Genomic DNA, 15,532 nt, shown 5'->3' with positions numbered 1-15,532 from the left:
GACTTCAAACCTGACGAAAATTGCTCGAAATTAATGAAATTGTCATCAAATTTTGATATGGAATATGAACAACAATTATTCTCAGCAATTATTAATTCAAGGAGCTATCTATGGCAACCATCAAGTAGTTAGCTCAAATAGAAACATAGATAGAAAGGAATACCTAGGCACTTTTATGGGACAAAAAATCGCGAGAGAAAGAGCTTTGCTGCTCAAAAAGAAACGAAGAATTTTCATGGTTGGTTCAACTGAATAAAATATCCGTTGCTGGACAAATTGCCAGAACCGACTGTGTCCTGCTCTGATCTAAAAAACCGGACAAGTGCGAGTCGGACTCGCTCACCGAGTGTTCCGTACTCTTTAGTATTTGTTGCTATAGCGGCAACAGAAATACATCATCTGTGAAAATTTCAACTGTCTAGCTATCACGGTTCGTGAGATACAGCCTGGTGACAGACGGACGGAAGGACGGACGGACGGACGGACAGCGGAGTCTTAGTAATAGGGTCCCGTTTTACCCTTTGGGTACGGAACCCTAAAAAGACCTACGATATTGACTAGAAGTATTGTCATGATTTCCATTCTATACTTATCTCAGGCAACCTAGACAAAGGTGGTGACAAGAAAGAGAGAAAAACAGTTGGTTACCAATCAATGCGCAATCAAGGACTTTTTATTACGGCTTGGTGCGTAATAAAAAGTCCTTTGCTGGAAAAAATCCGCTTTCTGCGCTGCCTTGTTCTAGTTTCATACGATTTTGATTGAAGTTATCTTGTCTCTAGAATTTTTCCTATCAACGTTTAGTCCATGCCCCTGGACAGTATCTTAGCAAGCTATCAGGAAAAAATCTGTGATGAGAATGAGAAAAAGCAGATGGTAAACTCACCAATGATGCTGCCAATGCGCGACCAACGCTACCGAGTTCCCACTAGGCGAACTAGCCTTCACGCTGACGCAATACACTTTGATATCGGCGCCAGACTTGTCGGTGATGTGGAGTGTGGCGTTCCGCTGGTAGAAGGTGTCGTTGCTGATCTAGTATATACTTTGACATACCTTAATTCGACAGAAGTACGAGTGGGAGGTCAGGGGTTTGTCTAATTGAACTCTCTACTACCTTGACCAGGATTGCCGTTATTCAAGAATCTTTCTGCCCCAAATCTTAACTACTAAATAATGAAGCAACCGGCATAAATGATAGATGAGAAAGATAATGTGTGATTTATAGACGTTATAGTTAAACTCACCAGTGATGCTGCCAATGCGCCACCAACGCTACCGAGTTCCCACTAGGCGAACTAGCCTTCACGCTGACGCAATACACTTTGATATCGGCGCCAGACTTGTCGGTGATGCGGAGTGTGGCGTTCCGCTGGTAGAAGGTGTAGTTGCTGCTATAGTCGAGGGTGTGCCAGGTGTGGGAGAACGTCATCCAGCTAGGGAACTGGCAGTTGGAGCGGACTGATACTGGAAATAAAGTTGATTATTAGTTTTTGTTATATTCCTCATTCACAACGGTGATGGGTGAAATTTAGAGCATTTTGGCGTCATTATCTCCACTACAATTACTCATTACCTACTACAATGGAAGGACAAACTGCAACAATTTTGATCAAATGTAGATTTAAGTATCCGATACCATCTTTTGCTGACATTAGAAGCTATCTCTAAACATCACCTCTTATATCAATTTGAATTCGAATATTTGGTGTTACGAATACTATAATGCTCTTACGCATATAACGCATATATGTCTTTCAAAGCAACATATATAGGTATTTCTTAATCTAACAAATCAATAAATTAGTCCTAGATGCTGTCTATTCTAAAACTGCTTCAAGTACCTACTGTACAGTCACCTGCAATAATATATTACACAACGAAGGCCGTAAAAATATCTGACACGATCTTATTTGTAGAGCCATTAGAGTGTGTCACATATTTTCACTGTACAGTGTACAACCACACATGTCGAGTCACCATAGACGGATGACCACATAATTTAGAAATGATCATAAAATAATTATTATAAAAGACCATAACGTACCTCGCTTCAAAGCCATGGTCCTACTCCCCTCCGTGGCGCTGAACAGGCCATTGCAGGTCGCGTCCCCCGACTGGGCCACTCGGTACTCGACGTCGCCGGAGCCTGGGCCTTCCTTCACGCCTGTCGATGCTGGAACATGATGGAGAGGTTGTTGTGAAACGTGATATTTTGCAAGAATATTTTTTTCATTATCTAACACTTACAAACAAGACTTGCTTATTGTGGAACTAGGTCGATTTGTGCAATTAATTTAATTGTACATATATGCCAAGTAAACGTCCTCCCGACGACGTCCTAAAGCCCCGATAATATATAGGTATAGAGACACGATGGTAACATGATCCGATGGTTAGATGAGTTCTATTAACAATTACGAATTTAATGTGTAGTTATGACTTTTTACAATTAGGTACAGGGTAGTTGCAATTTATTTGTCCACCTCTAACATTTTTATTAAACTAATTTCGGGTAGTTCAGTGTTTTTTCTTATATCTCCATTGAATCTTGTTTTATTGTGTAGCTTGCACGAGATACAAGATAGAGCCGCGTTAACCTAGAAATAGTCTTACAGATACCTTTTAGTCTTCTCGTAGACGAAGCAGCGGTATCGGTCCTTGTTTTGTTGTGTAGCTTGCACGAGATACAAGCTAGAGCCGAGCTAACCTAGAAATAGTCTTACCGATACCATTAGTCTTCTCGTAGACGAAGTAGCGGTATCGGTCCTTGTTTTATTCTGCAGCTTGTACGAGATACAAGCTAGATCCGAGCTAACCTAGAAATAGTCTTACCGATATCATTAGTCTTCTCGCAGACGAAGCAGCGGTATTGGTCCTTGTTCTATTGTGTAGCTTGCACGAGGTACAAGCTATAGTTCGTTTTTTAGCATTAGAAAGAACTTGAAAGGAGGTAAGCTATCTTGACATGTCTTTTAATTCAACAACACTTTTTTTTAAATAAATAACTATTACTTATGAAAGCAGAAGAATATAAATGATCGTATTAGATTCATAATTGTTACATATTTGCTGTAACTTATTTTAAAAATGTGTTTTTCAATTAAAATACATATCAAGATTGTTTACCTTATTTCTAATGCTAAAAATTAGATCCGAGCTAACCTAGAAATAGTCTTACCGATACCATTAGTCTTCTCGTAGACGAAGCATCGGTATCGGTCCTCGTTGCTGGTGGCGTGGTTGTGGTGAAGCTTGCCGACGAGGAATCGAAGGCTGCCCTCTTTCCATGTTGCTAGGCATTCTAGCTCTTCCACTGGAAATATAAATATAAATATAAATGTTAATAATAGCTTTTCTTTACCTTTAGGGCCCCCCATCTAGCGTCTTTCGAGCGTCGGCGTCTACAACTCTATGCCCGCTGCTCGACGCAATGTCGACGCAATGTCGACGCAACTGCGCAGCGACGTCATTTTCCATAGCGCTGACCAGACACCAACGCTCGAAAGACGCTAGATGTGGGGGGGGCCTTATGTAAGTAGGTATCTGAAAAAAGAGTGTACAGTTTTTTAAAAGGTTGGCAACACGCGTGTAACACCCCTGGAGCAGGCGTCCATAGGCTATAAGAGCCATGTGGTGTTAAAAAAAACTGAGGGTAATTAATCAAAAATTATTGAACGCATTTCGGTGTTCCATTGGTAACCCAACTTAGGCCTCTACCATCTGAAAGTAACCAAAATTGGGAAAATCCCCATGGGATTTCGGAAACTTCACATAATTTTGTATGGGAATACGAAATTTTCCAGTTTCAAAATGAAAGTTGCCCTTGTTTCCTGTGAAATTTTCCTCACCGAGTACTTTTATAATTTTTTTATGTGGTCAAGTGGAAACCAAACAATTGTGCCTTTAAATTTTGTGCAGGTAACAAAACACTCTAATCTAGAAGACGTCTTTAGTAGTACAAATTTCACGCCCCTTTCAGTGTTCACTCCTAGTTCCCCCTACTTAAAGGAGGGGAGGCACTTCCGATTAACAATAAACGTTCAAAAATATATCTAAAGTCCAAGACAAACTATTCGCAGTGGAATAAACAAGACCGCCACGGAACGTCCAATGAATAAATTAGTATCACGCTAAAAATAGAGCTGTCATGCTTATTGTGTTCAGGATAGCCAGGAATAGACAGACAACGGGCAATCCAGCTTGTACGTTTGTGTCTGGGCGGTCTTAAGGCTAATCCTTCCTTAAGGAGGTTTGACTCGTTTAGTCCTTATGTAAGCAGGTTTTATTCGTAACTCATTAATTACAGTGATCGGGGTTTTGGTTACCACACCGCGAGAACCCAAGTTGAGTATTGCACAAAATAAATAAGTTATGTTATTATTATATTAAATACATTGAAATAAATTCGGAGGTTTCCTGTACTGGTATTAAATATGTACCTATATATATATCTTTTTCTTCTTCTTCCTCGATTACTTATGACTGAGGGTCGTGTCGCGACCACAGGGCAGTCTTTTGTATGTATTAATTTTGTTGTTATTGTTTATGTATATATTAATTCTCTTGTTATTCATGTTACCTGTCGTGATTGTTTCACCGGATGGTCTTATCGGAAGATCAGCGCTGGAAGTCGCCAGCAACATGCTGAGGTGAGACCATTTCGTGGCACTTTCTCTTTTTTATGTTTCTCTGTTCAGTATAAGTTTTTATTTTATGTTTGTGCTTACGAATAAAAAAAATTATATTCTATTCTATTCTACATGAGGCGATATTTTGTGCACCGAGGCTCTCCATTCTGCACGATCTTCCGCCTTCCTAATAATATGCGCCTGTGTAGATCCCTGGCAGGCCTTTTTTACAGTGTCCACCCATTTTTACAGTGTCCACCCATTAACCTCTAGCCGCCCAGAGACCTATATAAAGGTCTCCTGTTCCATTCTAATTTGAACTTTGTGTTGACAAAATAAAATTTCATTTTGCTTGGCAAGGTTTGACGTATGGGCGGCTAGAGATTAAATATGTATATGTACTTACTAGCAATTCAGTTATTGCTAAAGGTGGCTTTCGCATTGTTACTCTTGCAACGTGACGTTGACGGGGCGATGTAACTAGGTACAGATGTAGTGCATAATTATTTTCCATCCGATTTTCACGGAAACTTACGACCGTGTCTTGCTATTTCAGTCAGTCTCGGTACAAAAAGTACTGACATTGTTTGAACTAGCATGACAAATACGAAAGTTTCCGAGAAAATACGATGGACAAACAATTGTGCACTACATCTGTATATTAAATTTGACGCACTGCAGCAATGCAGTGATTGCTAAGGAATACAAAAAGCTGCCAAAGCTAAACCATTTATTTTTCTTGAATGTCCCCTTAAACAGCTATTTCAAACTGCCGCTAAATCTAAGTATAATCAAAACGACACCTCAGCCCTGGAACGTTGCCCGACTTATTTGCAAACTAGACAAACTGACAACGCAAGACAATTTCCTTTGTGTATTGCACCGTTTCAAATCTTACTGCCGTATTCGAACTTCAAGATATTCACAAGAGACGACATGTACTAGTTCATATCAACTAATTCTCTTTTGCAGCGCAATTCGGGCAACCAATGTCACTTTTACGTTAAATAGCGTAAGATATCTATTAAATGTGAATTGGATCTCTAAGTGATATCCTGAGGAAATCATTCAAGAGTATCTCCAGAATCGCGCAAATGTCAAATTTGACAGGTTAGATCTTAAACATATCGTTATCGTATCTTGGTGATGTCTAATAGATGTCTATTTCAAAATCCGTATCGGGCCCTTAGTTGTCTGCATCAATAGACGTGGATGCGTCAAAATGATTTACTCTTCTTAATTTGGTTGCTTTTGGCGTCAAGACCCTCGGTCCATAGCGACCAGCGGCACAAGGCGTGTATAGTTGCACCAAACAAAGTCTGCACCAGATTTGATAGCCCACGCAGTGTAAGTGTTATATGTATACGTCATAATTTCATAGAAGTTTGACGTTTAAAATGACACTTGTACTGCGTGGGCTATCAAAATCGCTGCAGACTTTTTACGGTTTGACTATACCTGCGTAAAGACTGACTCACGCTAGACCGGGCCGGGCCGGAGCTTCCGGCGCTTTGTTTTCTATGGAAAGCACCACGTGATCAAGTGATCATCGATCAGCCGTCATAGAAAATGACATGTCAGACACCTCGGCCCGGGCACGGCCCGGTCTAGCGTGAGTCCTTAAGTTGGTTATTGGTATTTGGATGCCACTCGTGACAAAAAAGCTGCACTTCCTCGCACAACGCAAAAGTTTTACGATTCAGCAAGAAAACGCTGCCAGCATCCTCAGCACCATGCCACAGGGGCCAACTTTAGAATAAGACTTTTGAATAGGATGATTATTTAAGTTTATTTAAGTACATAGCTTATTCGCTTATGAAGTAATAACTTTACAAAACTAGATGTCACTTTATTTGTTTACAACAAGAGGGTGGTAGACACTTTTGGTAAATAGTTATTTGCTAGTATTAATGCAGAATGTTCTCCTATATCAGTACGTCAGCAGTAATTCTTTCATCCGTAGTTCAAAGGACGGTACCGTATCTCTTCACTGTAGTATTCAAAGTACCTAACATGAAGCGAGACTCATCTTGCCCCTCGGTCCTCAGACCATTACATACATTACACCATAACATTACAGTTTTGAAGTCGGTTCTTTTTTATCAAAAGCTATTAAAAATATCTTGCTGTTAACGTACCTGTACTTTCTGACGCAGAAATATCAGGACACGCCTGGTAGTTGAGCAGGAGACGGGAATCTTCTGTACAGCTCTCGATGGATGACACGGGGATCTTGCAGTCTCCATGCCCTCTGGAAAAATTACAAGGACCTTGAGGAATCCACCCACAAGATAGACAGACGACCTTGTTAAGGCCGCCGGAAGACGCTGGATGCGGGTCGCTTCCAACCGGTACGAATGGAGGTCCAAGGGGGAGGCCTATGCTCAGCAGTGGACGTCTTATGGCTGAGATGATGATGATGAGGAATCCGTCCATGCCAAGTCAATTTAATCTATGTAGTTTGCTTACTCTGTATTTGGTTACGGCGGGGCTTTTATGACCTAAGTTTTGTGTTCTTCAAGGTGTTTTTTGTATCAAAATATATAACCATGTGTGTAGAGTCCGTCTAAATTAAGGCCGCGTTCCCACTACTATGTCGTAACGACATATCGTCGTCAGTATATTTGTACAAGCCACGGCGGGACGTTTTACCGTCCTATAATATTTATATTATGAAAACACCCATTCAAATTCCATGAATGTTTGGTCCGACTCCAACCATTTTCTATTTGCTAATTTAAACAACCCAGAAAGTACTATTTTGACAAGTGCACACTTTACACCAGCGGTTGGCAACCTTTTAGCAGCCAAGGGCCACATAGTAGTTAACGATGTTGACGCGGGCTGCACTTTGGTAATATTTATTACTTTATCAGACGTTGTCGTTTGTCAATATTACATACAAAATAGCCAGGGAGGCTCGAGGGCCGCAAGTGAGAGGTTTGCTGGCCACATGCCTGTTGCCGACCGCTGCTTTACACAATAATTCCACGAGTTTGTAAAAGAAATAACTAAACGGTTACCTACAGCGATCGTTGAACTGCATTGCCTTTATCGTCCAAAAATCGTTCACTCCCGATTTTCAGACAGGATAATTGATCAGAAAATTTCATCAATCAGCCAAAAACAGTTAATTAATAACCCATGGGATTGCGACGATTTCACACGTTTTAGTTACAAAAGTCAGTGCTTGACGGAGATGACGTTGACGGTGACGTGTCGTGTCGGTGATCTTCATTAGCGGACCGTTTAACATCTGCTGAGGCTATTAATCACCGATCACGTTAATTTGATGGGGAAGTAATTTTTCGGTCTTTGGATGATTACAGCACGAGAGGTCATTTTACGTAAATGAGTTTCTAAATCGGAAAAGTTCAATACAAACTATAAACGTGAGAGGCTAGTGGCCTATTTTATAAAGCTACAAGTTACAATTTACAAGCGGAAGTCTCTTTCTAACCCTATGTGTTACAGTAGTTGACAGTAGTCTCTCAGCCTAGTAGTCACAGTCAAGAATGCAGCATAATAGGCAGAGGTAGTCTCGGTCTAGTAAGCTTAGTAGTCATAGTCAAAAATGCAAAAAAAAGTTTTCTATCAAAAAGTTTTTGTATTTTTTTTAGAAAAGTTTTTGAAAACAGTGAATTGAACGAAATGCTACTTTATTCAGTTTTGGTAAGGTTCGAATTAGATTGAGACAGTGTACATTGGGCCTTGCAATATAGTTCTAGGCAATAGAGTTTTAACGAAAAAATAATCACTGCTTACCTGTTATAAGTAAAAGAGAAGGGCCCTTTCAGCGGGCAGTCGACAGGATCCGCGTTTTCTCTGAACATGGAGTAGAGGAGAGCGTCTCCGGTGATGAGGGAGCAGAGGTTAGGTAATGCGTCTCGACGGTGGCAGGACGCTGATACAACATACCTGTTATACGTGAAGGAGAAGGGGCCTTTCAGCGGGCAGTCGACAGGATCCGCGTTCTCTCTGAACATGGAGTAGAGGAGAGCGTCTCCGGTGATGAGGGAGCAGAGGTGGGGTAATGCGTCTCGACGGTGGCAGAACGCTGAAAATTTATAGTTTCATTAGTTGAAGCGCTAAGCCTCAGAATTGAGGCGCTGGTGGCCTAACGGTAAGAGCGTGCGACTTGCAATCCGGAGATCGCGGATTGAAACTCCGGCTCATACCAATGAGTTTTTAGAAATTTATGTACCTACGAAATATCGTTTGATATTTATCAGTCGCTCTTCGGTGAAGGAATACATCGTGAGGAAACCGGACTAACCCCAATAAGGCTTTGTCACTAGTTAGTAAATTTGAAACATGTAATCAACCGAGCATTGGGTCCATAGGTGGGATTTGTACTCACTTTCTTTATATTGCAGAACGTTTGTATGTTTTTCGTGCATGACCACACATCGATAGCACCCCTTCCTGCGAAAGAATAAATATTTTTTTTTATAAACAAGGTATTTTAATACCTGTGTAATACAGTATACATACTACGAACTTCTCAAACACTACTTAAACATTGTATCCTATGTGAGCATAATTAAATAGTTAGTCCAACATTTACTTAGACTGAACAATCTTTCATTTCATAAGATCCAGCCAGGCAAACTTTAAAACTTAGGCGCGGCTTATATGTATATGTACTTTAATTGTGACATGAAACTAAACATGAAAATTCGACTCTAAACGAAACTTTATTGCGATGAGTTTAATACCCAGAAAATACAATGTGAGACACATTATAGTTAGGGAGGCGAGGTAGCTAAATGGCGTAATTCAACGGCGCCGTCGAGACCTATCAAAATCGAAAGATAAAATGGCAAAAACTATTTTAGCGGTGGGTTTGGCGTGTACGGTTTTTCAAAAATGTTAAAAAAAACAGTTACTTGGGCATTCTCGAGCGCGTCAGATATTCATACTACGTATGCCCCGAGTGCCTCTGATAACAACGGTATACTAATCTGCCGGTTTGCGTGGTGGGGGTAGGCATATAAAGTAGTCAAAAATGCAAAAAAAAAATTTACTCGAGCGCGTCAGATTTTCGGAAGGGGTGTTAAGTAGGCCCCAAGGAAGCTTCCTTTAAAAAAACTGACGATTTCGGCGTGACGATAAGTTACGATGAATTTTTGAAAATGCAAAAAAAAAAGTTTTTTTGAAATACTCGAGCGCGTCAGATTTTCATAGGGGAGGTTTATCTCGGTATCCTGAAAGCATATTTTTTTAATCTGACAAATATGTTGGTGGGTTCTCTTAATCTGACCGAAAAAGATTTTTTGGTTTCTTTTTTTTCCTTTCTTTCTCCTTGATAAAACGGGGAATTTAAGAATGACAATAAAGCGATAGATACAACCAACGCTACTTCTACCGCTTCTTTCCCCACCATCAATGTTGCGAAATAAAGGAAAAATACTGGTAGGACGGCATATTTCCGCGAAGCGCTCAGTCTGTATTACCTGTTTATGGCAAATTCCTCTTTATTGCTTCAATTCTTCACTTCGTTTTGCTTACGGTACGTCCAAAAAACAATTTGAGGATCAACAGGCTATTGAATAATATACATACATGAAACTGTACATGTTAATAATACTTTTGTATACAGATACGCGTAACTTTTTCCGAGTCCACGAAAATTGTCGAGAAGCTTTAGAAAAAAAAATTTTTTGAGATATAATAAAAGTCACATAATTTAATCATCGTTATTTCATATCAATTTTTTTTAACACCCTCAGTTTTCGAGATATACTCAAAAAACCGGGAGTTTCTGTTTTTATGATGCTTCAAGTCAAAAAGTTTTAACTTTGGACAAAAATGTAAAGAGACCTTTTTTTTTGTAAAATGTATCGTTCGCGACTTATATGCCGCAACGCGTTCTTAGGAAGACGAAATGGCTCCTCCACACTTCCGGTCATGCGGAAACCGGCAGATTTTGTATTTTTAGTAAGTTTTAGATTATATTCTTCAAAAAAAAAAAAAATCGCGCTCGGGAATGCCGGATTAACGTTTTTTTTTACAAGTTTGCGACCCTATAACTCGGCGGCGTCAAGGACTTATCGTCAGATTAGTTAAATTTAGTCTTTAAACACTAAAATCAACCCCCAATATCTTAATCTGACGCGCTCTAGTATTTCAGACTATCCATTTTTTTTTACTAATCTGATCGTCTATCCTAGGCGCGCGTCACTACATATAGAGCTAAATACTTTACAAGGTTGTTCTATTAGGTCTAAGGTATCTCTCATATCTTAAACTGCCACGCTCGAGTATTGCCGAAAATTCCCCTATTCGCCTCCCTAACTATAAGACTATATCCTAAGTACTCAGAAATACAATATAAAACTTGTCTCCCTAAGAGGCATTCGCCTCTTGTTGAGAGATTGTCTCCCTTGGTGGAGATGAGTTGGATGATGCCAGACTCAAACCAGCTACCATCTTACAGTGAAATGTAATGTATACTTACTCATCGCCTCGTACTACATGGAGGCGATCATGGAGAAAGAGGCTGGCTCAACAGGACTCGGCTGGAAAGAGCTGGAAGAAGCCGCTCAAGATCGTGACAAATGGAGGATTCGTCTGCGAGCCCTATGTCCCTAATGAGGGATAACAGGAATGCATCATCATCATCATCACTTACTCATCGACGATGAGGAACTTGTCCCCCTCAGACGAGAGGCACCGCCCCTTGTTGGAGAGCCGGTCCCCCTCGATGGAGATGGGTTGGATGACGCCGGATTGGAACCAGCGACCATGCCAGCGTACGGGGAAGACGCAGCCTGTGAACAAAAAAAAAAAACAGTTGAAATATTTATACGCTTCAACAAATGGAGAATATTATTCAGTGCAGTTCTGTTACAACGAGGTGTACAGATACACTTTTTATAAAAAGTGTATGAAGAATTTGTTGAAATTGTACACATTTTAACTAAAGGCAAATGCTACGAAAAAATCACTGAGAAATTAGTCTACATTTGCGAGGTCAGACTCTAAGAAAAGTTGGTTTGATAAAAAAAATCACGAAAACCTATCTAACTTTCATTTATTTTCATTAATCTTTTGTTAAGTATATCGGTGTCATTCGATGACTTATTTCAACGTCTGTTGTCCATGGAAGAGCCTCCTTGCTAGTAAAATAAATTAGTACCACTGAAAATCCGAAACATCGCGAGCGCCATAACAAAACTTCTGGGTACCTATAGATTTTTCACAAAATCTAGTGCTTTCCGTCTAGCACCTCGTTTCAAGGGCCCCGAACCAATACGCTAATGGTCCGTGTTCCAAATTGATGGTCCCGCAGCGTTTAGGAAATGGGGCCCATCCAGAGAACACTCTTTGACTGCCGGATATTAATTACTCGACTACGAAAGGTGGGGTGCGGTTGGCCTGGTTTACTGAGCGGAGGTTTTTCATGTTGGAAATAGGCAAATATTGGTTATGGACGTTTTAAATATTAAGTTTAAGCAATTTTAAATATTAAGTTTAAGCAGTGTTTCATTTATTAATAACTCCACACGGTTCCGAAAACCTTTAATTCCGAAAACCTTGAATATCATAGAAGCCTTGAGACGTTCGGCTGTAATTAGTAGCTCTAATACGAAGTGTAATAGAAATAAAGTTGTTATAGGTTGGAATAAACATGTCCGCGAGGCTCACGGGGAGGCCAGACGTATGTTTAAAGCATGGGTGTGGTACAATAGACCTAATTCGGGTCCAGTATACGAGTCCATGATCGAGAGCAGAAAGTTGTTTAAATCCCGATTGAAATGGTGCCAAAAAAACCAGGATCAAATTAAGCTTGATAGGATGGCATCATTTCACTCTAAAAAAGACTTTAAGCAATTTTGGAAGTGTACGAATCGAATGAATACTAAACCTGGTCGTCCCGCGAGTGTCGATGGTATAAGTGACCCCAAACAGATTGCTGAACTTTTTAAAAATCAATTTTTGGTTCGCTCACCACTAGGACCATCACATGCAGGGTGCGAGGCTGAGACCATTACGATCGGGACTAAAATAACCGCCGAGGAGGTCACTAAAACGATAAAGAAAATGTCTGGAGGCAAATCCCCGGGTCACGATGGTCTCAGCATCGAACACCTGCAATGTGCGGGCCCACACCTACCTCGAGTGCTGGCAATGTTATATACATTATGTCTGGGGCATTCGTATTTACCGGCCGAACTAATGAAAACCGTTGTTGTTCCGATTGTTAAAAACAAGACTGGAGATACGTCGGACAAGACCAACTACAGGCCAATTTCACTTGCCACTGTTGTTGCAAAAATACTTGACAGTCTGCTTAATACACAACTAGATAAGTATATACAGCTGTACGACAATCAGTTCGGGTTTAGGCCCGGATTGTCGACTGAAAGTGCTATATTGTGTTTAAAGCAGACTGTTAGGTATTATACTGATAGAGACACACCTGTTTACGCATGCTTTCTCGACCTGTCGAGGGCTTTTGACCTGGTCTGTTATGATATACTATGGAGAAAGCTTGAGGAGATGGAGGTACCTCCAGATCTTATATCCATTTTCAAATTTTGGTACACAAGACAGGTCAATAGCGTTCGATGGGCGGGAGCGTTGTCGGAACCGTATAGTTTGGAGTGCGGGGTAAGGCAGGGAGGGCTAACCTCCCCGAAGCTCTTCAATCTATACGTAAATGGACTTATTGCCGAGCTCAGCAGCACACATGTCGGTTGCCATGTGCAGGGCGTTTGCATTAACAACATTAGCTACGCGGACGACATGGTGCTGTTGAGCGCGTCACCCTGTGGTCTCGCGAGGCTTATAACGGTCTGCGAGCAGTACGCTGCCGCACACGGTCTTAAATACAACTCTGTAAAGAGCGAAATGATGGTGTTTGGAGTCAGAGGTAAATGTCCATCAACAGTCCCAGTATTACAACTAAACAATAACCCGCTTAAGTTGGTAGACAATTTTAAATACCTGGGACATATGATTACCTCTGACCTCAAGGACGGTTCCGACGTCGAAAGGGAGCGCAGGGCACTGGCTGTAAGGGCGAACATGATTGCCCGCAGGTTTGCGTGTAGCTCACCGGCAGTAAAGATTACGTTGTTCCGAGCTTTTTGTACATCTTTTTACACCAGCAGTCTGTGGGTGAACTACACGCAAAAACAGTACAGTGCCCTGCGCGTACAGTATAATAATGCGTTTAGGGTGCTGATGGGGCTCCCTCGCTACTGCAGCGCGTCAACAATGTTTGCGGAGGCGCGCGTGGATAGTTTTGCTGCCATTATGCGCAAAAGAGCCACTTCATTGTTATGCAGAGTGAGGAACAGCACCAACAGCATCCTAGCCATGTATGCAGATAGGTTTGATGGGGCCTACCTGAACCACTGTGGTGCACTCCACATGTGCTTAAATTAAATTAATTAATTATATTATTATGTAAATATATATGTAATAGATAGTCAATAAGTTGTGTGTGTATACCTACTAACATTAGTTGTAAGATTAAAATGTGTCACTAACGAAATTGATCCTTTGTTGGTCTTAAATAAATCTAATTTAATTTAATTTAATTTAATTTAATTTAATGCAATGAAAGATATTTATTTCTAGAACTGGTGCAAAATTTTATTAAAAGTCAGGGTGTAGTTCTCAATATGAGCGAATCCAAAATATTTTAACAGTGAATTACAAACGTTTTTTTCTTCAATACTTTGAAACAAAAAACGAAACCGTTTCGGGTTTCAACTGTCGCGAATTGACCCCGAAAATACTGCACCGATCGATTTAAATTGGGTATGATTACATTTTGTCAGTTACCAAATAAATGTACGTTCTATAATCTAATTAATGACTGCAGCTAGCACTAAAATACCGGGTGTGGCCTGTAACACGAGCAAATAATTAAAACATAGATTGTACTCCTCAAACGGTGACACTTTTATTCAACAACTTTTAAAAATTATGAAGTATTTAGATTCCCTATTTTTCATACAAAATAAAAATTATCTTCAATGGACGCCATCGCCACGCCATATCATTGTGATTGACGTTGCTTGTCACGCCTTAAACATAAGAAAATTCGCAATACATTGCGCCTTAGAATAAATTTTAAAGTGTATTAAGAATCAAACCACACGTTATTTTTAAAAGCCACTGAACAAATGTTGGTCAGCATGAGGAGTACAGCCTACAATTTAATTTTTTGCTCATATTACAGGCCACACCCGGTATGTACATAGTAGATCAGTCATTAAAATTGAATCATCAAAACGGTTATATGGGCTATTTTATTTATGCACTCATAGTTTATGTTTTACTCAGAACCACGAGCTCTTTCGATCCTAATATTCCTAACTAATAGAAGAAAAGTAACCTAACATTTTTGTTTCCATACCGTAATCATTTTTAATAGAGAAAGATCGAAAAATTTTAATTACGGAAAATATTGGGACATTTTTTTCCTATTATGGGCGATCAGAGCTCGTGATTCTAAGTAAAAATAACTCAAATAAGATACAAAAATCCTAAATTTGAAACAAAGTGTAGTGTACACTTGAAATAAAATGACCCACTTTTTTTTCGACTTAGGTATATTTAAACTGTGACTAGAAGTAGGAAGTGTGAGTGTAATAGTTAAGTAACAAGTTTCTTGCCGCCTTTACGGGTTTAGAAGCCACTTTTCTGCAGCTAGAAATTTTTCTTTGAAAAATTCATGTTGCTTGTTACGCTCCTTTGCAGTTGGTACGAAAAGAATATTTTTCACATAGGTAGCTTGGGTACGATGAAAGCCGTTATTACAATACAATTTTTCGTTTTAAAGTTATGGACATAAGTTATGGACAGAAACGGCATTGGACAGAGTAGCATGGCGGTCTTTGGTGTCGGAGGCCACGATCCACTTCGGGTCGTTGCGCCACAGC

At 40.2% G+C, this 15,532-nt stretch overlaps 1 protein-coding gene and 2 long non-coding RNA genes across 3 annotated transcripts in view; 1 reads left to right on the top strand and 2 right to left on the bottom strand.

Moving 5' to 3' along the window:
• The window catches only part of LOC134665736 (uncharacterized), a 127,107-nt gene that overhangs the window by 6,311 nt on the left and 105,264 nt on the right, over nucleotides 1-15,532 (bottom strand). The window contains exons 3-9 of the mRNA XM_063522711.1: nucleotides 11,266-11,404; nucleotides 8,992-9,056; nucleotides 8,550-8,688; nucleotides 6,770-6,882; nucleotides 3,182-3,316; nucleotides 2,048-2,176; nucleotides 1,248-1,467 (exon numbers count right to left, since the gene is read on the bottom strand). Of these exons, the coding sequence (XP_063378781.1) occupies nucleotides 1,248-1,467; nucleotides 2,048-2,176; nucleotides 3,182-3,316; nucleotides 6,770-6,882; nucleotides 8,550-8,688; nucleotides 8,992-9,056; nucleotides 11,266-11,404 (940 nt within the window). The remainder of the gene's footprint in view (nucleotides 1-1,247; nucleotides 1,468-2,047; nucleotides 2,177-3,181; nucleotides 3,317-6,769; nucleotides 6,883-8,549; nucleotides 8,689-8,991; nucleotides 9,057-11,265; nucleotides 11,405-15,532) is intronic.
• Nucleotides 1-15,532, top strand: part of LOC134665746 (uncharacterized) — a 258,405-nt gene that overhangs the window by 164,281 nt on the left and 78,592 nt on the right. The window lies entirely within an intron of this gene.
• LOC134665748 (uncharacterized) lies at nucleotides 9,754-10,384 on the bottom strand. The gene is made up of 2 exons (XR_010098411.1): nucleotides 10,143-10,384; nucleotides 9,754-9,992 (listed from the first exon to the last, which is right to left on the bottom strand). It is a non-coding gene; the product is annotated as an uncharacterized LOC134665748 (long non-coding RNA).

This window comes from Cydia fagiglandana, chromosome 7 (assembly GCF_963556715.1).
Source record: "Cydia fagiglandana chromosome 7, ilCydFagi1.1, whole genome shotgun sequence".
Taxonomy (NCBI): Eukaryota; Metazoa; Arthropoda; class Insecta; order Lepidoptera; family Tortricidae; genus Cydia; species Cydia fagiglandana.
Note: the sequence above shows the minus strand (reverse complement) of the source record. Positions and strands in the feature narration are given on the sequence as shown.